This window comes from Trachypithecus francoisi, unplaced genomic scaffold, assembly GCF_009764315.1.
Source record: "Trachypithecus francoisi isolate TF-2019V2 unplaced genomic scaffold, Tfra_2.0 Lachesis_group7, whole genome shotgun sequence".
Classification (NCBI taxonomy): domain Eukaryota; kingdom Metazoa; phylum Chordata; class Mammalia; order Primates; family Cercopithecidae; genus Trachypithecus; species Trachypithecus francoisi.
Genome location: NW_022681472.1, coordinates 42963705 through 42985324, shown reverse-complemented (window position 1 = coordinate 42985324; position 21620 = coordinate 42963705). Strand labels below are relative to the sequence as shown.

At 35.7% G+C, this 21620-nt stretch overlaps 1 protein-coding gene across 1 annotated transcript in view; it reads right to left on the bottom strand.

Annotated features, from left to right (window-relative positions):
• The window catches only part of CNBD1 (cyclic nucleotide binding domain containing 1), a 564244-nt gene that overhangs the window by 50824 nt on the left and 491800 nt on the right, over positions 1-21620 (bottom strand). The window contains exons 9-10 of the mRNA XM_033202693.1: positions 7938-8047; positions 5923-6073 (exon numbers count right to left, since the gene is read on the bottom strand). Coding sequence (XP_033058584.1) covers positions 5923-6073; positions 7938-8047 — 261 coding nt within the window. The remainder of the gene's footprint in view (positions 1-5922; positions 6074-7937; positions 8048-21620) is intronic.

The following is a 21620-nucleotide window of genomic DNA, read 5'->3' as shown; positions in this document are numbered from 1 at the left end:
AAAAGCAGTAATTCATTTTGTAGATAAAAAGCAATTCTTTCTCATTACAAAAGTAGTACATTTGTTTTAATGGTGGAATGAGAATTTCAGACATCAGTAAAATTAAAATAGTTATATTGCCTTGCAATTATCTTTACCTTGAATGACTGAGTAATAAGCTCTGCATCTGGACAAAGATATATTAACTTTATAAAAATAACAACCAAATAAAAACTACATTCTCAGTAGCATGTGAAAAACAGAGGAAATTTATATTTTCTTAAGCTTAATAATGCTATTCTCATTCTTATTTAGATGTTCAAGGCAATGTCTGAGAAGTATGCATATAGATTAAAAAAGATATTTCCTAACTTCCAAAAGTTAACCACCAAAATGAACAAATAAATCACTCCACAAGTCCTTGTAAATATTACAAAACTAACCACTGCATACATCTTACTGTATTTTATATATAGACAGTTGCATATGTAATTCCTTGGTAGAGCATTTAACATTTATGAAGTCTTTAATATTCTCTAGATTCTATTCTACCTATCCTGAAGTACAGGTACAGTGAGCGAATTGTTCCCTTTGGGTATTTACCAAATATTGTTGATTCATTTTAGGGGAACTGGATCTTTACATGATTTATATGAGATCAAATAGACAGTATGACCCATATACCTAGAGAAAGATAAGCATTACTTTATTTTTTCAGTACGGAAACCCAATGGACAGCAATACCTTTATAGTTCTAAACACATTGCTATAATTAATAATTCTTGAAAAATTAGAAGGCGAAGGCAACATAACCAACTTATAATGGAGGATTCTATTGGAACATAATGATTCTATTTATTTTTGTTTATTTTTAGTGAACCTTCTCAAATTTAGATTATTCCTAACACCTACGTAATATAACATCTAATAATAACACTTGATAGCAAGATGACATAACATGGAGTTTGCTCATGCTGAGTTTTCTAGCACAGCATTTTCATTTGTCTTCAACTTGATATTTTTAAGACTCATTTTACTTTCTCTTGAGTCCTATCCTATGTTATTTCATAGAGGTGGATCTATATGTCAAAAAATAAACAAAGCAGATGCAGACAGGATTAAGCAGATTAAATGCATATTAATATCATTGTTTTTCATGTGTGAAAATTATTTCAGCAAAATCAACCATTAATTTTTCATTAGAATTATCCAGCCTTTAAAGCATACCTTTAACTATCTTGAAATAAAATATGAAATATTAGAATGTAGAAATAAAATGCTTTTTGAAATAAACACAGTATTTTATTGCCTTGTAAATTTTGAAAAGACAACCAAAATCTAGTCCTCAAGCACATTTCTTTTTTTTTTTTTTTTTTTTTTTTTTTGAGACAGAGTCTCGCTCTGTCGCCCAGGCTGGAGTGCAGTGGCCAGATCTCAGCTCACCGCAAGCTCCACCTCCCGGGTTCACGCCATTCTCCTGCCTCAGCCTCCTGAGTAGCTGGGACTACAGGCGCCCACCACCGCACCTGGCTAATTTTTTGTATTTTTAGTAGAGACGGGGTTTCACTGTGGTCTCGATCTCCTGACCTGGTGATCCGCCCGCCTCGGCCTCCCAAAGTGCTGGGATTACAGGCGTGAGCCACCGCGCCCTGCCCTCAAGCACATTTCTATTTAGAGAATGTTTAATTAGGCACACACCATGTCAGCAGCTTTAGAACATCACTCTCAAATGAACAGACTATGGAATGAATTTAAAATATAAATAGTACACACACAAACATTACTAAATTCCATACAATGCCAAGTATTTGAATGTTAGGCTGCCAGATGACAAAGGAGATTCCATTAAGTGACTGAAACACTTTTGTATGTGACAATTAATTTTATGTGCCACCTTGACTGGGCTAAGGGATGCCCAGATAGCTGGTAAAACATTTCCAAATGTGTCTTTGAGGGTGTTTTTTAGAGAGATTAGCATTTGAATAAGTAGAGACGAAGTAAGGAAAATCCACCAATACCAGTGCAGACAGACAACACCTAATCCATTGCGGGCCTGAACAGTTTAAAAAGGCAGAGGAATTCTGTCTATCTTTTCTTGAGCTAAGATGGCCATCTTCTCCAGTTCTTGAATACTAGCATTCCTGGTTCTCTGGCCTTCAGACTCCAGGACTTAATACAACTGCCTCCTGTCTGCCCTCTCCAGTTTTCAAGGCTTTAGCCTCACACTGAGAGTTACACCCTCAGTTCCCCTGGTTCTCAGACTTTCAGACACAACCCAAATTATACCACTGACTTTCCTGATTCTCCAGCTTGCTGAAAGCATATCATGGGACTTTGTGTCCTCTACAATCATATTACCCAATCCCCATAATATATCTCCTCTTGTATATTTATATGTATCCCATTGGTTCTGTTTTTCTGAAGAAATTTGAATAATACAATATGTGAAATATTGATTTACATAAGAGTCCACAGTGTATTTGCCTTGCAGTTAACATCATTAATATAGAAAAAGAAAAACAGCTTATATTAAGTGAGAATATTATAATTTTAATTGATGGTTAGTAATTATTTTTAAGCAATGTTTATCTTGAGGGAGGTTGTATTTGAATGTCACAGAAGAAAATAAAATTAACAAATGCCATTTCAGATTTACAACTTTTAAAATTAGATATATGAATTTGAATTATTTTTTTTTTCATTTTGAGTTAGTGTCATGCAAGTATTGGTAACACATTCTGTAAGAGACTGTATTAGTAAGTTTTGTATTGCTATAAAGGAATACCCAAGGTATTCCATTTGCATTGCTATAATGGAATACCCAAGGAAAGAGGTTTATTTGGCTGATAGTTCTGCAAGTTATATAAGCATGGCACCAGTATCTTCTTGGCTACTGATGAGGCCTCAGGAATCTTGTTCGGGGTGGAAGGCAGAGAAGGAGCAGGCATGTCACATAGCAAGAGAGGGAGCAAGAGAGAGAAAAGGAGCTGCTAGGCCTCTTTAAACAACCAGCTCTCATGTGAACTCACAGAGCAACAATTCACTCTTTACCATGAAGATGATGCTAAGCCCTTTATTAGGGGTCTGCTCCAATAACACAAACACCCCTCACCAGTCCCCACCTCTAACACTGAGGATCACCCTTCAACCTGAGATTTGGAGGGGACAGACATCTAAACTATATCATTCTGTTTCTGGCCTCCAATATCTCATGTTCTTCTCACATTGCAATATAAAATCACCCCTTCCCAACAATCCCCTGATCTTAACTCATTCTAGCATTAGCTCAAAAGTCTAAAGTTCAAAATTCTAAGTGAGACTCAAGACACATTCTTTCCACCTATTAGCCTATAAGACCAAAAACAAGTTACTAATTTCCAAGATACAATGGTGCTAAAGGAATCAGGTAAACATTCCTATTCCAAGACAGAAATAAGACAAAAGATAGAGGGAACATTCCCCATGCATGTCTGAAACCCAGAAAAGCAGGTATTAAAATTTTAAACCCCCCAAATCATCTCTGTTGACTCTAATTCTGGGTACACTGGTGCAAGGGGTGGGTTCCCAGGGCCTTGGGCAGCTCCACCCCTGCAGCTTTGCTGGATGCAGCCCACGTGGCTTCTTTCATGGGTTGGAGTTAAATGCCTGTAGCTTTTCCAGGCTCACAGTGCAAGCTGCCCATGGCTCTACCATTCTCAGGTCTGGAGGGTGGCAGCCCACTGCTTACAGCTCACTAGGGGACTTTGTGTGGTAGCTCCAATCCCAAATTTCCTTTTGGCACTACTCTTCTAGAGGCTCTCTGTGAGGCCTCTGCCCCAGGAGGGACGTTCTCTCTGGGTACCTATGCTTTCTGATACATTCTCTGTAATCTAGGTAGAATATAGCAAGCGTCCTTCACTCTTGCATTTTGTATACCTGCAGACCCAACTCCATGTGGAAGCCACAAAAGGATTACAGTTTACACTCTCTGGAGCAGTAGCCCATGCTGTATCTAGGGCTCTTTGAGCCCAGGCTGGATCTGCTTGACTTCTGAGAGCAGTATCCTGAGGTGGCATAGGGCAGCAGTATCCTCGGCCTGGCTTCCCAAACCATTCTTTCCTACTAGGCATCTGGGCCTGTGATGGGAGGAGCTGTCTTCAAGATTTCTGAAATGCCTTTGAGGACTTTCTCCCATTATCTTGACTATTGGCACTTGTCTCCCTTTTAGTCAAGCTAATCTCTCCAGCAAGTTGCTGCTCCACAGTGCATTTAAATTCCTCTCTAGAAAATGCACTTTCCTCCTCTTCCATGTAGCTAGGGTGTGAATTTTTCAATTTTTATGCTCTGCTTCCTTTTTAATTATAAGTTCCAATGTTAAGTCATCTTTTATGCTCGTATATAATTGCAGGTTGTTGGATGCAGCCACACTACTTCTTGAATGTTTTGCTGCTTAGATATTTCTTCCACCAGATACCCTAGGTCACCACTCTTAAGTTTAACCTTCCACAAATCTTTAGGGCATGGACACAATGTAGCCAAGATTTTTGCTAGGGCATAACAAGGATACACTTTATTCCATTTTCCAATAGATTCCTCATTTCCATCTAAGGCCTCATAAGCCTGGCCTTCACCATCCATATTTCTATCAGCATTTTGTTCACAACCATTTAGCAAGTCCTAAGAAGTTTTAAACTTTCGTTCATCTGCTGTCTTCTTCTGAGACTTTCAAACTCTTCTAATCTCTGCTTGCTACCGAGTTCCAAAGCTGCTTCCCATTTCCATGTATCTTTATAGCAGTGTCCCATGTGTGTATTAGTCAGTTTTGTGTCATCGTTAATGAACACCTGAGTCTGGTAATTTATAAAGAAAATAAGTTTATTTGGCTCACAATTTGACAGGGTCTACAAGCATGGCAGCAACATCTGCTTGGCTTCTGGTGAGGACTCAGGAAGGTTTTATTCATGGTGGAAGATGGAAGAGGGGCAGGTGTGTCACACAGTGAGAGAATGAGCAAGAGAAAGATGCCAGATTATTTTAAAGAGGCAGCTCTTTCATGAACTAATAGAGTGAGAACTCACTCATTACCCAGGGAGGACATTAAGCCATTCATAAGGGATCCATCCCCGTGACACAAAAACTTCCCATTAGGCTGCAGCTCCAATATTGAGGATGACGTTTCAACATGAAATTTGGAAAGGACAAACATCCAAATCATATCAGAGGCATAAAAAATAATTGAAATTCAGGATAACAGTATTCAGTCAAATCTTATATCATTTATCATGAACATCTTTCAATTTAGCTTGTTGAAGCATATCTCCCACCCATGGTAATGTCTACAAATTTCTCTTCTTCATCCTTTATTCCCAGTTTTATTGTACATACCTACAATTTTCTTTAATATCCTATTATGTTATAACTTATTAGCTTCTATTCATTTCTCCTTCATACTCAATTGCATTTCCAATTTGAGTATTTATAGTATTTGGAGGGCTGAACACAGGTGGCTTCATTATTATTGTTATTATTACTAGAGCTCTAAAATTTTAGATAAAGTCTTATACACTAACAGTCTTAGATTTTCATATATGCTTGATCTTAATTAAACATTGAGGATGTTATAGACTTGACCTGAACCAAAAACACAAAAGCAATAACCTTAGAGATGAAAGCCAGAAGATGTCCCAGAAAAGGGAGCATTGCTATTAATGATAACCTGTTAATTGGCAGAGAGATTTTAGTAATTTCAAAACAAAGTCTTTTGAAATATTGCTAATATATTCTAACACCAGCACAATTAATTCAGAATATATTATAGTATAGCTATTGTATGTTGTCTTTATACATAACATACAAACACACACTGACTTGAGTATCCCAATTTGTCTGTGAAATATCTCTACTCTTTTAAAAAAACTCATCCAATAAAATGGTATAACAGTTAAAAGAAATTTATGCATTTACCAAATAGGTCCTTATCTTCAATGATTGCCATCTCAACCTCTTTTTCAGTAATGACTGTGCATGTGAAAGGAACTTGTAGAAGGACGCTAATCTCACCAAAGGACTCCTTCTCCTTAAGTTGACCCATATAAACAAGTTTTTGAGATCTTTTCTGTTAAAAAAATATATATTATTGATGTTTAATCATACAATGAATCAGTATTGTTTTTTATCAGAAACTCACTCATAAACCATTTAACAATATGATATTTAAAATAAATTAGCAACTGTATTCAAATTAGAGAAAAATTGACTTACATAGGTGTTTCAATTATATTAGAGAAATAGTAAATTCATAGATAACATAGGCATATCTAAGGTAATTGAAAGCATTGTCATTTAGAATCCACAAAGATGCTTATGAAATAATGAACTAATTCAACTTTTCAAGGATCTAGGATATCATTTTGTGATAGTTTCATTTAAGATGTTTCATAGTTTAAGATGTTTTGTTAACTACCATTTGTTACATCAGCCCTAGTCACAAGGCACTCTTGTTGAACCCACAGGGGAGAAGTAAAATAGGCAGAAAATGCCAGGGCCAGAACTGATGGTATTAAGTGAAAAAGGAGGGATTATTCCCTGTCTTTTCTGTTTAAGTACAAAAGAAACATGGAAAATGAGTTTGACTCAGGAAACTAGAATTTTGATTCAAATAAGAGACCTTGTGGAGAAGAGCCTACAGGATGTTCAATATGAATGGTTCTGGAGAAAATGTTGAGACCTCAAATTTCCTTTGCCGGGAGATTTGCTAGGAGTTGATGACCACTAAGATGTATAAAAGAGAATGTAGTCCTCAGGTAGAAGAGTGACAAGAACTTGGAAGAGGCAAAAGCCTTTACTAAGTATCCTGGAGTCAAATCCAATATAACTTGAATATTTGCACCTATATACATGGCAAATCTTTACACTGAATATGACTAGTGCAGCAGAATTCAAGTTAGTTTACATAGCATAATTGAATTCCACTGAAGACTCCCTGACCAACTAATGATTAGTTCTAACTTTTCTATCACACATCACATATCTGTGCCTCTTCTAGAACTTCATAAAAATGAAATTATACAGAATGTGCTCATTCAAGTTGGGCATTTTGGCCCAACGTAATATCTTTGAGTTTCTTACAAGTATCCATGATTATTTTTACTGCTATGTGGCATTTTATAGTATAAATATACTGTAACACCTCTATTCATTCAACTGTCAGTAGACATGTAGATTACTTCCAGTTTTTAGTTTGTAAGAATTCATACATTTTGTTGTTGTTGTTGTTGTTGTTGTTGTTTTGAGACACAGTCTTGCTCTGTTGCCAGGCTGGAGTGTAGTGGCACAATCTCAGCTCACTGCAACCTCCGCCTCCCAGGTTCAAGTGATTCTCCTGCCTCAGCCTTCCGAGTAGCTGGGACTACAGACATGCATCACCATGCCCAGATAATTTTTGCATTTTTTAGTAAAGATGGGGTTTTACCATGTTGGCCAGGATGATCTCAATGTCTTGACCTCTTGATCCGCCCACCTCGGCCTCCCAAAGTGCTGGGATTACAGGTGTGAGCCACTATGCCCAGCCCTAGAATTCATGTAAGTCTTTGTGTAGACATATGTTTTCACTTTTCTGGAGCAACTATCTAGAGTGGGATTAGGTCAAATGATTAAGTGCATCTTAGCTAATCTGATATGTTTGTTCTAGTACTTGGCTGTGGTTTTAATTTGCATTTCTCTGATGAATAAGAATGTAAAGCATATTTTACTGTGTTCATTGATCCTTTGTATATCTTACAAATCAATATATCTTACAACTTATATTCTTACATCTGAAGACTAAATAAACCAAAAGTAAACAATTTCAAAAAATTGCATAGAAATTTCACAAACTAATACAAATACATGTCTAATAAGTACATGAAAAGGTGTCCAACACTCTTTATTCTTTAGAGTAGATTAATTGATTAAAAAGAATACATAAGTTGAAAACTTACCACTTTATTTGATTGTAGTTTCACAAATCCTATAATACTTCTATAAATGTTACAACATCCAGAATTAATATAACCCACAAAAGAAATTATATTTCCACTTTCCACTATCACTGAAAAGAAGAGAGATAGTTCATTTCACACATTCTTGTCTTCAATAAATTGTTTTAGATATTTTATCAACAAAAGTTAATGTAATTTAATTCAATAACTATTAATGGTAAGTTTCATAATAGATTCCAGTTTATAGACAGTACTTAACACAATATTTTAAAAATCACACCCATTATTTATATCTTTAACATAATACATGTAACATTGCAAACACTGACAAGACTTTGGCAGTAAAGGCACTGATATACTAGCATACTGAATGAGGCAGGAGGGAAAGGGGAATATGGAAGAAACCTTGATCTGTAGCATTTGCTGAGTTCCAAGGTTTAAATATTTCCACCATGGGTCATTTCAAATTTCTGACAGTTTAATAACAAACTCACAATATTGATAAATATTTGAAAACTGGTTCTCCAGAACCTGTATCTTGGGCTGTACCAACACTCTACTGATTACAGTAGGAGTTAAAAGCAAGGGCTTTGAGGACACACTGGCCTACTTTGAACCTAGTCCACTACTTTCTATGTCACTAGATAAATGGCATAATCCCTCTGAGCTTCAAATTTTTCATCTTTAAAATGGAAAAATTAATTAAGAGTCCTTACTTTAAGCCTTATATAAACCATATGGGGCATATAAAGTGTTTAGCATGTTGCCTGGTACATAGTACAACACAATATCATGTTATTACAATAAATCAATGTTACTATCATTAGTCTTTCAAACTTGTAAAGTCATTCTAAGGCCAAGATACATTTGAAGGTGAACTCTATTATAAATTTGTAACTATCAATGTATTAAAATAAAAATCCCTTGATCTACATAACATTTTAAATTATCAACATGATGTAAATAGTTAAATCAATTGGCAATATATAAATTAAAATTAGTATTTCAAATTATTTTCTATTTTATGAATTCTGAAACATATCAATGTTTAATTCTGAAAACTTTAAACACAGCACTAGTAACCTAAATATAAAGACACATATATAACTTTCTCATAATTTTATAAAGTATATAAACTATTAAAAACAAGTTTTTTGATCACTTGAAGGCATTACTGTTTGTTTTCTAGCATAAAAGAGCATATATCAACATAATAAAAATTACTGATGTTACCAAAATAATAAACTAGAGCATAGCATAATTCTTTAAAAATTATGGCTAAAGTAAGAACACAGTAACAATTGTTAAATATAATTTACCACTAGCAAAAAATAAACATCAACATACAATGTAAAAAGTACTTCAAGATAAATGAAGTGGGATTCAATAATTTTGCTGGTATAATTATGAGGATAGCCTATCTTTTCCTCCTCATGTCATAGCTACTTCAAAGTTTATAGTGAAAAATTTAAAGGTTATTCTACTGTCGTCAATCATTCATTTTGTTTAAATAAAAAGTTATGGTAACTCTTCTTTTTTTACAGCAGAAAATGATATTAAAATTATCTTACAATGTAAAAGTATAACATATGTGTAGAATTATGTGAAACATTTTCTCACAGATTTTTCTCTTAAAAGTAAGAGGAACTCCTCTATCAAAACATATGATAGCAGAAACTATGTAACTTCTTTTAGTCAATCCTCAAGGATATAAAGAAAGGCATAGAAGCTCCTAGTAATTGTTATAGATAAGGAAATAATGCACTTAAACGTGTACTAAAGAAATCCATTATTTTTAACTATCAGACCTGTACTACTCTAATTCTTGAAAGTCAAACCCTTTGTAGATCACAGAGACGTATATATAACAACAAAGAGGAAGAAGGCCCCAGGAATTTTTCTTTGTGTTGAAGTCAAGCCAAAATTGGAAAAGCCAAACCATTGTTGCAAAATCTATGACGCAGTCTCATTCCCTAGAGGGGGAATTGGCTACTTGAATCATTGTCTGTGGTCTTTATGATAATCAAAGCAAATGTTCATCTCAATGAAGACAATAAAGCAAACCTTTCTGATCTAGGTAAAGAGTTTGAATTTAAATACATATAAAAATTGTATCTTCTGGTCAGGCGTGGTGGTTCACACCTGTAATCCCAGCACTTTGGGAGGCCGAGGCAGGCGGATCACCTGAGGTCAGGAGTTTGAGACCACCTGGCCAACATGGCGAAACCCCGTCTCTACTAAAAATACAAAAACTAGTTGGACTTGATGGTGGGCACCTGCAATCCCAGCTAATCGGAAGGCTGGGGCAGAATAGCTTGAACCCAGAATAGCTTGAACCCAGGAGGCAGAGGTTGCAGTGAGCTCTGCCTCAAAAAAAAAAAAAAAAAAAAAATTGCATCTTCACACTTAAATAAGAACATTTAAATATTAATATTACTATTTTGGACTAGAAACAGAATCATGCAATTACTCGCCACCTTCATTGTTGTTCCTAATTTTACTCATTCAGCCTCTGATCATGTTTTCCATTTTGAAGAACTTATGTTGTCAAGATAAATGTTGTTTGCATGCCCTTTCCTCCTCCCTTATATAGAAAATGACAAATAACATATGATGATCTGCAGAATTATAACACATTTTTAAATGAAAAGATTTAATCATGAACTACACAGACCAAATTTTATTTATTATTATCTCAAGGTCATATTCATTTATGTTTACAAAATGTAGTGGAATTTGTAGTTAAAAGTAATATTTTAAAGACCCCTATCAAGACTCAGACACGAAAGACCTGAAAGCATTAGATCATTATGAAAAGAATAAACTTGATTTTATCTTAAGGCAAATGAAAAGAAGAACATCAGAAGGATTCACAGAAATTAAACATCAGGCATTGTTCCTTTTCTTTCTGTTGTTTATCATATGCCCAGAAATAGTCCCAAGTCTAATAAAACCATTTTATTCTAATTCTAAAGTCAGCCAGAAGAAGTTATGAAAAGAAGAATAATTCCCTACTGGCTATTAGCATCAGCACTGAGATAGTGAAGGTCTCAGTTTAAATAGAAACTAACGATTAGAGAGGTTATTAAAGGACGGTCTCTTATTTTAAGATAGACCTCAGTCTACTAGCCTAACATACCAAAACAGGTTTGGAACAGGAATATATCTCAGGATGGACAAAGGTGAGGCAGCTTTGAGCATGACATCCATTAGCTGAGTGGATGCTTCTCCTTCCAAAGATAGACTACTAGAGGAAGAGAAATATAAAATAATAGTACCAATTAATTTTATCTTTGAATTTTATTTTCCCTTTTCAGAATTTTATCTGAATATATTCTCCTTCCAAATATATATAGTTTGCTTTAAAAATGTTAAGAAAGAACTTGGTTAGAAAGGGCTTTACATTCACTATCTCTGTAATGGTTCATACCAGTGCGAATACCGTGTAAACATCAATACTTTACCCAATATTAAACACCATCTCTTTATTAGTAAAAATGTATATTTATTCGCAGATAAATATAGATAGCATTTATAGCCCTGTAAAGCAAATTCTTAAATATAAGGGCATCTGAGAAGAATAAAGTTTGATTAATTTCCAATTATACAATGCCTTCTGAATTCTATTGCACATTTAAAGAGGTTGTTCCCCTAAAGAATGAATACTATACATAAAATATCCTTTGTATATTAAGTACTTGTCACTTGGCATAAGAAAAAATAAATGTACATTTATCTAATGTTACAAATGTGTGATTGGAAAATAGTTATAGACAAATCTGAGGAAATCTAGAGAAATATTAATTAAAAAATTAAATTTTGAATATGCCTCAGAGACTTCCAAAGAACTTACTAAAATAACATATTTATAGAATTAGTCATGGAAATTGTCAGAATATGGTTACTCACTGAAAAACAGGGAAGATGAAGAAGGGCAATATTTGGTGTTAGAGATCCCCTCTTACTATCTATTGCTCCCACATTTACCCCATCCTCCCCTTCTCAGCAGGCAACATAGGACAAATGCTAGGGCTATGGAGCCATCCACAGATCAAGGAAGAAGAGATTATCCAGATTTGATGTCCAGCCCAATAACCAAGGAAACCATACATTTATCTCATCTTTCTTACCAACTTTAAATCTTTGCCCAAATCTCACAATCCTAATGAGATCACCGTGACTACTCTATGCTATGGTTTAATCTGCTCCTTCTAGCTTTTTCATCCTTCTCTGTAGCTATCTCCAAGGTTTGTGTTGCCATCTAAGTTATTGATTTGTTTATTGCACTTATTGTATATTATATTTTCTATCCATTGGGATGCAAGCTCCATCAAGGCAAGAATATTTATCTTTTGTTCACTCATGTATCTACATACAGTCACTCAACAAATATTTGTTGGATGAATGCATATTCTCAAGAATATCCATATTAAACAAAGGTTTTCTTGAGCATAAGAGAAAGCTCAGAATATGATGGTTTAGATATTTCTGAAATCCTTCCTTAAGTAGCCCTACTAAAACTTCTGAATAATATATTATAACTATATGAGGTGGCAGAACAGCAACAGAATTTATCAAAAAACATGAATAAAAAGAAAGTGTACAGTTAGATCTGTCTGGGGGTGGGTAAGAAAGCCCTGGAGGCAATGGCAAAGTATGTGTGAAAGATTAAATGTGGAAATCCTCCTACGTAAACTCCCAAAGAGCAATACTCTCAGTGGGTGAACTAGAAAAAGCCCACCTCAGAAAAAGAGCTCCTGGAGATATTTTCCTCTCTTGGTCCTGGCTCTGAATTAAATGAAAGAAGAAAAAGGTAACAAGTCTCTGTAATTCTCACTCATGATATTGGGGCTAGAATCCACACCACCTGTGAGGCAATAAAATCCTTTAATTAAACATTTATTTTCAAACCATACTGGGTTTTAGTGACTCTAAATGCTTGGAATAAAGGAAAATAAATTCTTTCTGAATGAATTAACCTTATCCCAAGCTTTAAAGAATCTCTATATATAAGATGCTATTTTAGGGAATATAAACTCTCAATGAAATAGATGCTGTATAGCAAATATACTAGTACATCAACAAATAGTCACTATACTCTTAAAAACATGTCTACATATATATACACACACATATATGCAGACATACTATTATACATGTTTGTGTGTGTATATATGTATACTTTCTATGTGTAGTGAATATACACATATATAAAGACATCACAATGATCAAATAGCAAATATAAGACTATACTTATGGAAGAAAAAGAGACTCATAATTGGCCAACTGGATTACAAAAAATAACCGTATAGGAATTTTAGAAAAAATATAATTAATAAAAATATTATTAAATGAATTAAATATTAAACAGAAATATCAAACCTAGATTCTCAAATGTTACGAAGAAAATCAAGCATAACGGCGGACGCGGTGACTCACGCCTGTAATCTCAGCACTTTGGGAGGCTGGGCGGACGGATCACCTGGAGGTCGGGAGTTCAAGACTAGCCAATATGGAGAAACACCATCTCTACTAAAAATACAAATTTTTCCAAGCCTGGTGGCTCACACCTGTAATCCTAGCTACTTGAGAGGCTCAGTCAGGAGAATCACTTAAACCAGGAGGCAGAGGTTGCGGTGAGCCGAGATCTCGCCATTGCACTCCAGCCTGGGCAACAAGAGTGAAACTCCATGCTCCCACAAATAAAAGAAGGAAAAAAAAAAAAGAAAATTAAGCATAACATGACTTTTTTTTTTTTTTTTTTTGAGGCGGAGTCTTGCTCTGTCGTCCGGACTGGAGTGCAGTGGCCAGATCTCAGCTCACTGCAAGCTCCGCCTCCCGGGTTTACGCCATTCTCCTGCCTCAGCCTCCCGAGTAGCTGGGACTACAGGCGCCCGCCACCTCGCCCGGCTAGTTTTTGTATTTTTAGTAGAGACGGGGTTTCACCGTGTTAGCCAGGATGGTCTCGATCTCCTGACCTCGTGATCCGCCCGTCTCGGCCTCCCAAAGTGCTGGGATTACAGGCTTGAGCCACCGCGCCTGGCCAACATGACTTTTTATATTATAATCGGGGCCATGAAACTGTAACACAACCAATACATTTCCATTTCAAAGCACTATGCATTTGAATATCAGTTTATTTTAATCAAAATTTAGAAATTAAATAGTCACCTCTTTATGCAAGGTAGAAATATTCCTTAACCACTTTTTATTTTCAGTAGTCCAGAGACTTAATTACTCTGGGTATACTCATCAAGATTTTTATTGATACTCTGTTGAAATCACAACTAGTTTTGGTGGAATTGTATGTTTTTGATATTCCAATTTAATTTTTATTTGTAAGTCTTTTTTATGTTTGCTTCATAACGGGCTTGTACTTTCATTACTTTTCTTGCTTAGTTCAGTTTCGAATCTCTAAAATTCTGATACTATTTAAATAATATTTCTCATTATTTTGAACAATTACTGTTGATTATATAAATTATGACTTATTGATTACCTGAAATGAAAACTGATTCTTGTTGATGTAGTCAGAGGGAAGGTTTTGAGGAAAAGACTGACATTTGACCCAAAGTCATTTACATTGGGTACCACAGTCAAAATAAATGAAGTCAAGTGACAGATACGTGCGGGACTTCTGGCTATGCAGAAGGGGTAGAGCATTAAAAAAGAATTTAGATGGCAGTACCAAATGACTGATTAGATGCTAAGCAAATAGAAACATTAAAAGGGAAATGTTTCAAATAACGTAAGAATTGTATGATTACCAAGTTCCAAAAATATGCCTGATTCACTAATATAACCCTTCAGTTTTTCTAGCACTATGTTGAATCTAAATACCCATGGAATGATGTACTTAAATAGATAAGTGTATATACTTCATTTCAATAAGATATTGTGTGTTAGGGAAAGTGAGTATGTTCAGCCTGACATTCTGAATCAAAATTCTATTTTAGCTGAAGTAGTTAAATGAGTTTGTGTCACAGGGTTTGTTAGAGTATCAAAAGAGATAATCTAACTTAATGTGTAAGGCCCAGTGCATTACAACTAGTACAAAATCAAGAGAAGGAAAATATTTTCATATTTATGTCAAAAAAAGAAGTTTCTAAGTTTTCAGTTTTGGTAATCATATTTGGTCATACATTCTAGTTAATCAGGGTAACTATCCATTTAAATATTATACACTGATTAGTTACCTCATCCTAACACTGCCTAACTATCTATAGTAATTTCAGTTTAATTATTTAAGCAGCATTGTTTCAGAAATGAATAACCACTATTAATTGAACTGGTCAGAGGAAGTACATGGATGGTACTATACAATATATTTACTCATTTGTACCAAGTGTACAATATGATTATTTTTTCGTTATGTGAAATAATGACTTACCTAATTAATTTCACAATAATTAATTTAGATTCAAGACATATTCTGCTTGGTTTATATTAAAGTAGTCTATACAGGGGCAGGGAAACCATTTGTAGTAAAGAGATTTATTTTATTACACCTTGGTTAAACTCAAATGAATTGCATCACTATATGTAAAATCATATTTCATACAGATACTCGTGATCCAACCTTCATTTTTGTATACAATAGTGACAGTAAAAACAAGTGAAATTTTTAAAAAACTATTTTTCAAAATCTCAAAATGAAATGATAAAACCCATTTCTATTTTAAAATTGAAATGTTCATGTTTTTCTTATTAGGCTTTGTAAACTTCTTAATACATCTCTCTTGTAATAGTATTTTTGATTATTCTGAAACTATTATTTTCCCCTTAATCTCATTATTTTGTACATAGAACAACTCAGTAAAAATTTCTTACCCATATTTTCTTCTTTTTGATATTTCATTAATAACTAGTTCATTTGAAATAATTTTTGACAACATTATATTGGGTTAAATAACTTGATTATTTTCCCTGTTTCTATAGATAATTTTCTAACACATTTTATTTTAAAAATTACTAGCCTTTTCCCACTGATTTGTGACACTTCTTCTGTTACAAACTGCATACTACTCTATACATTAGAATATTGAATATCTAGCACTCAAATCAAAACCTAAGCAAAGAGCATGAAAAAGTTGTTAGAGCCTTTATAGGAAGTAATTTATTTACTTATTTTGTTGATTGTATTTTTTTTATTATACTTAAAGTTCTAGGCTACATGTGGACAAAGTGCAGGTTTGTTACATACGTATACATGTGCCATGCTGGTGTGCTGCACCCATTAACTCGTCATTTACATTAGGTATATCTCCTAATGCTATCCCCCTCCCCTCTCCGCACTACACAACAGGCCCTGGTGTGTGATGTTCCCCTTCCTGTGCCCAAGTGTTCTCATTGTTCAGTTCCCACCTATGAGTGACAACACGCAATGTTTGGTTTTTTGTCCTTGCAGTAGTTTTCTGAGAATGATGGTTTCCACCTTCATCCATGTCCCTACAAAGGACATGAACTCATCCTTTTTTATGACTGTATAGTATTCCATGATGTATATGTGCCACATTTTCTTAACCCAGTCTGTCACTGATGGACATTTGGGTTGGTTCCCAGTCTTTGCTATTGTGAATAGTGCTGCAATAAACATACGTGTGCATGTGTCTTTATAGCAGCATTATTTATAATCCTTTGGGTATATACCCAGTAATGGGATGACTGGGTCATATGGTATTTCTAGTTCTAGATCCTTGAAGAATCGCCACACAGTCTTCCACAATGGTTGAACTAGTTTACAGTCCCACCAACAGTGGAAAAGTGTTCCTATTTCTCCACATCCTCTCCAGCACCTGTTGTTTCCTGACTTTTTAATGGTTGCCATTCTGACTGGTGTGAGATGGTATCTCACTGTGGTTTTGATTTGCATTTCTCTGATGGCCAGTGATGATGAGCATTTTTTCATGTGTCTGTTGGCTGCATAAATGTCTTCTTTTGAGAAGTGTCTGTTCATATCCTTTGCCCACTTTTTGACGGGGTTGTTTTTATCTTGTAAATTTTTTGAGTTCTTTGTAGATTCTGGGTATTAGCCCTTTGTCAGATGAGTAGATTGCAAAAATTTTCTCCCATTCTGTAGGTTGCCTGTTCACTCTGATGGTAGTTTCTTTTGCTGTGCAGAAGCTCTTCAGTTTAATTAGATCTCATTTGTCAATTTTGGTTTTTGTTGCCATTGATTTGGTGCTTTAGACATGAAGACCTTGACCATGCCTATGTCCTGAAAGGTGTTGCCTAGGTTTTCTTCTAGGGTTTTTATGGTTTTAGGTCTAACATTTAAGTCTTTAATCCATCTAGAAATAATTTTTGTATAAAGTGTAAGGAAGGGATCCAGTTTCAGCTTTCTACATATGGCTAGTCAGTTTTCCCAGCACCATTTATTAAAAAGGGAATCATTGCCCCATTTCCTGTTTTTCTCAGGTTTGTCAAAGATCAGATGGTTGTAGATGTGTGGTATTATTTCTGAGGGCTCTCTTCTGTTCCACCAGTCTATATCTCTGTTTTGGTACCAGTACCATGCTGTTTTGGTTACTATAGCCTTGTAGTATAGTTTGAAGTCAGGTAGGGTGATGCCTGCAGATTTGTTCTTTTGGCTTAGGATTGACTTGGCAATGTGGGCTCTCTTTTGGTTCTATATGAACTATAAAGTAGTTTTTTCCAATTCTGTGAAGAAAGTCATTGATTGCTTGATGGGGATGGCATTGAATCTGTAAATTACCTTGCGCAGTATGGCCATTTTCACAATATTGATTCTTCCTATCCATGAGCATGGAATGTTCTTCCATTTGTTTGTGTCCTCTTTTATTTCATTGAGCAGTGGTTTGTAGTTCTCCTTGAAGATGTCCTTCACATCCCTTGTAAGTTGTATTCCTAGGTATTTTATTCTCTTTGAAGCAATTGTGAATGGGAGTTCAATCATGATTTGGCTCTCTGTTTGTCTGTTTTAGTATATAAGAATGCTTGTGATTTTTGCACATTGATTTTGTATCCTGAGACTTTGCTGAAGTTGCTTACCAGCTTAAGGAGATTTGGCGCTGAGACAATAGGGTTTTCTAAATATACAATCATGTCATGTGCAAACAGGGAAGATTTGACTTACTCTTTTCCTAACTGAATACCTTCATTTCTTTCTCCTGCCTGATTGCCCTGGTCGGAACTTCCAACACTATGTTGAATAGGAGTGGTGAGAGAGGGCATCCCTGCCTTGTGCCAGTTTTCAAGGGGAATGCTTTCAGTTTTTCCATTCAGTATGATATTGGCTGCGGGTTTGTTATCAATAGCACTTATTATTTTGAGATATGTCTCATCAATACCTAACTTTTAAGAGTTTTTAGCATGAAGGGCTGTTGAATTTTGTCAAAGGCCTTTTCTGCATCTATTGAGATCATCATGTGGTTTTTTTCTTTGGTTCTGTTTATATGCTGGATTATATTTATTCATTTCCATATGTTGAAACAGCCTTGCATCCCAGAGATGAAGCCCACTTGATCATTGAAGATAAGCTTTTTAATGTGCTGCTAGATTCCGTTTGTCAGTATTTTATTGAGGATTTTTGCATCGATGTTCATCAGGGATATTGGTCTAAAATTCTCTTTTTTTGTTGTGTCTCTTCCAGGCTTTGGTATCAGGATGATGCTCATAAAATGAGTTAGGAAGGATTCGCTCTTTTTCTACTGATTGGAATAGTTTCAGAAGGAATGGAACCAGATCCTCCTTGTACCTCTGGTAGAATATGGCGGTGAATCCATCTGATCCTGGACTTTTTTTGGTTGTAAGCTATTAATAATTGCCTCAATTTCAGAGCCTGTTATTGGTCTATTCAGAGATTCAACTTCTTCCTGGTTTAGTCTTGGGAGGCTGTATGTGTCCAGGAATTTTTCCATTGCTTCTAGATTTTCCAGTTTATTTGCGTAGAGCTGTTGATAGTATTTTTCGATGGTAGCTTCCATTTCTGTGGGACCAATGGTGATATCTTTATCTTTTTTTATTGCATCTATTTGATTCTTCTCTCTTTATTTCTTTATTAGTCTTGCTAGCAGTCTATCAATTTTGCTGATCATTTCAAAAAACCAGCTCCTGGATTCACTGAGTTTTTGAAGGGCGTTTTGTGTCTCTATCTCCTTCAGTTCTGCTCTGATCTTAGTTATTTCTTGCTTTCTGCTAGCTTTTGAAAGTGTTTACTCTTGTTTCTCTAGTTCTTTTAATTGTGATGTTAGGGTGTCAATTTTAGATCTTTCCTGCTTTCTCTTGTAGGTATTCAGTGCTACAAATTTCCCTCTATGCACTGCTTTAAATATGTCCTGGAGATTCTGGTATGTTGTGTCTTTGTTCTCATTGGTTTCGAAGAACATCTTTATTTCTGCCTTCATTTTGTTATGTACCCAGTAGTCCTTCAGGAGCAGGTTGTTCAGTCTCCATGTAGTTGAGCCGTTTTGAGTGAGTTTCTTAATCCTGAGTTCTAATGTGATTGCACGTTGGTCTGAGAGACAGTTTGTTATAATTTCTGTTCTTGTACATTTGCTGAGGAGTGCTTTCCTTCCAACTATGTGGTCAATTTTGGAATAAGTGTGATGTGGTGCTAAGAAGAATGTATATTCTGTTGATTTGGGGTGGAGAGTTCTGTAGATGTCTATTAGGTCTGCTTGGTGCAGAGCTGATTTCAATTCCTGGATATCCTTTTTAACTCTCTGTCTCATTGATCCAACTTATGTTGACAGTGGGGTGTTAAAATATCCCATTATTATTGTTTGGCAGTCTAAGTCTCTCTGTAGGTCTCTAAGGACTTGCTTTATGAATTTGGGTGCTCCTGTGTTGGCTGCATATATATTTAGGATAGTTAGCTCTTCTTGTGGAATTGATTCCTTTACCATTATGTAATGGCCTTCTTTGTCTCTTTTGATATTTGTTGGTTTAAAGTCTGTTTTATCAGAGACTAGGATTGCAATCCCTGCTTTTTTTGTTTTCCATTTGCTTGGCAGATCTTCCTCTGTCCCTTTATTTTGAGCTTATGTGTGTCTCTGCACTTGAGATGGGTCTGCTGTATACAATAGAGTGATGGGTCTTGACTCTTTATCCAATTTGCCAGTCTGTGTCTTTTAATTGGAGCATTTAGCCCATTTACATTTAAGGTTTATATTGTTATGTGTGATTTTGATCCTGTCATTATGATATTAATTGGTTATTTTGCTCATTAGTTAGTGCAGTTTCTTCCTAGCATCAATGATCTTTACAATTTAACATGTTTTTGCAGTGGCTGGTACTGGTTGTTCCTTTCCATGCTTAGTGCTTCCTTCAGGAGCTCTTGTACGTCAGGCCTGGTGGTGACAAAATCTCTCAGCATTTACTTGTCTGTAAAGGATTTTATTTCTCCTTCACTTATGAAGCTCAGTTTGGCTGGATATAAAATTCTGGGTTGAAAATTCTTTTCTTTTAGAATGTTGAATATTGGTCCCCACTCTCTTTTGGCTTGTAAGTTTCTGCCAAGAGATCCACTGTTAATCTGATGCACTTCCCTTTGTGGGCAACCCAACCTTTCTCTCTGGTTGCCCTTAACATTTTTTTCTTCATTTCAACTTTGGTGAATCTAACAATTATGTGTCTTGGAGTTGTTCTTCTTGAGGAGTATCTTTGTGGCGTTCTCTATATTTCCTGAATTTGAATGTTGGCCTGCCTTGCTAGGTTAGGGAACTTCTCCTGGACAGTATCCTGCAGAGTGTTTTCCAACTTGGTTCCATTCTCCCTGTCACTTTCAGGGACACCAATTAGATGTAGATTTGGTCTTTTCACATAGTCCCATGTTTCCTGTTGGCTTTGTTTTTTTCTTTTTACACTTTTTTCTCTTTACACTTTTTTCTCTAAACTTCTCTTCTCGCTTCATTTCATTCATTTGATCTTCAACCACTGATACCCTTTCTTCCAGTTATTCTAATCAGCTACTGAAGCTTGTGCGTTTGTCACGTAGTTCTTGTACCATGGTTTTCAGCTCCCTCAGGTCATTTAAGGACTTCTCTACCCTGGTCATTCTAGTTAGTCATTTGTTTAATCTTTTTTCAAGGTTTTTAGCTTCTTTATGATGGGTTCGAACTTCTTCCTTTAGCTTGGCATAGTTTGATCATTTGAAGCCTTCTACTCTCAACTCGCCAAAGTCATTCTCTGTCCAACTTTGTCCCATTGCTGGCGAGGAGCTGCATTCCTTTGGAGGGGGAGAGGCACTCTGATATTTAGAATTTTCAGCTTTTCTGCTGTTTTTTCCCCATCTTTGTGGTTTTATCTACCTTAGATCTTTGATGATGGTCACATACAGATGGGCTTTTGGTGTGGATGTCTTTTCTGTTTGTTAGTTTTCCCTCTAATAGTCAGGACCCTCAGCTACAGGATGGTTGGAGTTTGCTGGAGGTCCACTCCAGACCCTGTTTGCCCGGATATCAGCAACGGAGGCTGCAGAACAATGAATATTGCTGAACAGCAAATGTTGCTGCCTGATCGTTCCTCTGGAAGTTTCATCTCAGAGGGGTACCCGGCCATGTGACGTGTCAGTCTGCCCCTACTGGAGGGTGTCTCCTAATTAGGCTACTCAGTGGTCAGGGGTCCATTTGAGGAGGCACTCTGTTTGTTCTCAGATCTCAAACTCCGTCCTGGGAGAACCACTACTCTTCAAAGCTGTCAGACAGGTACATTTAAGTCTGC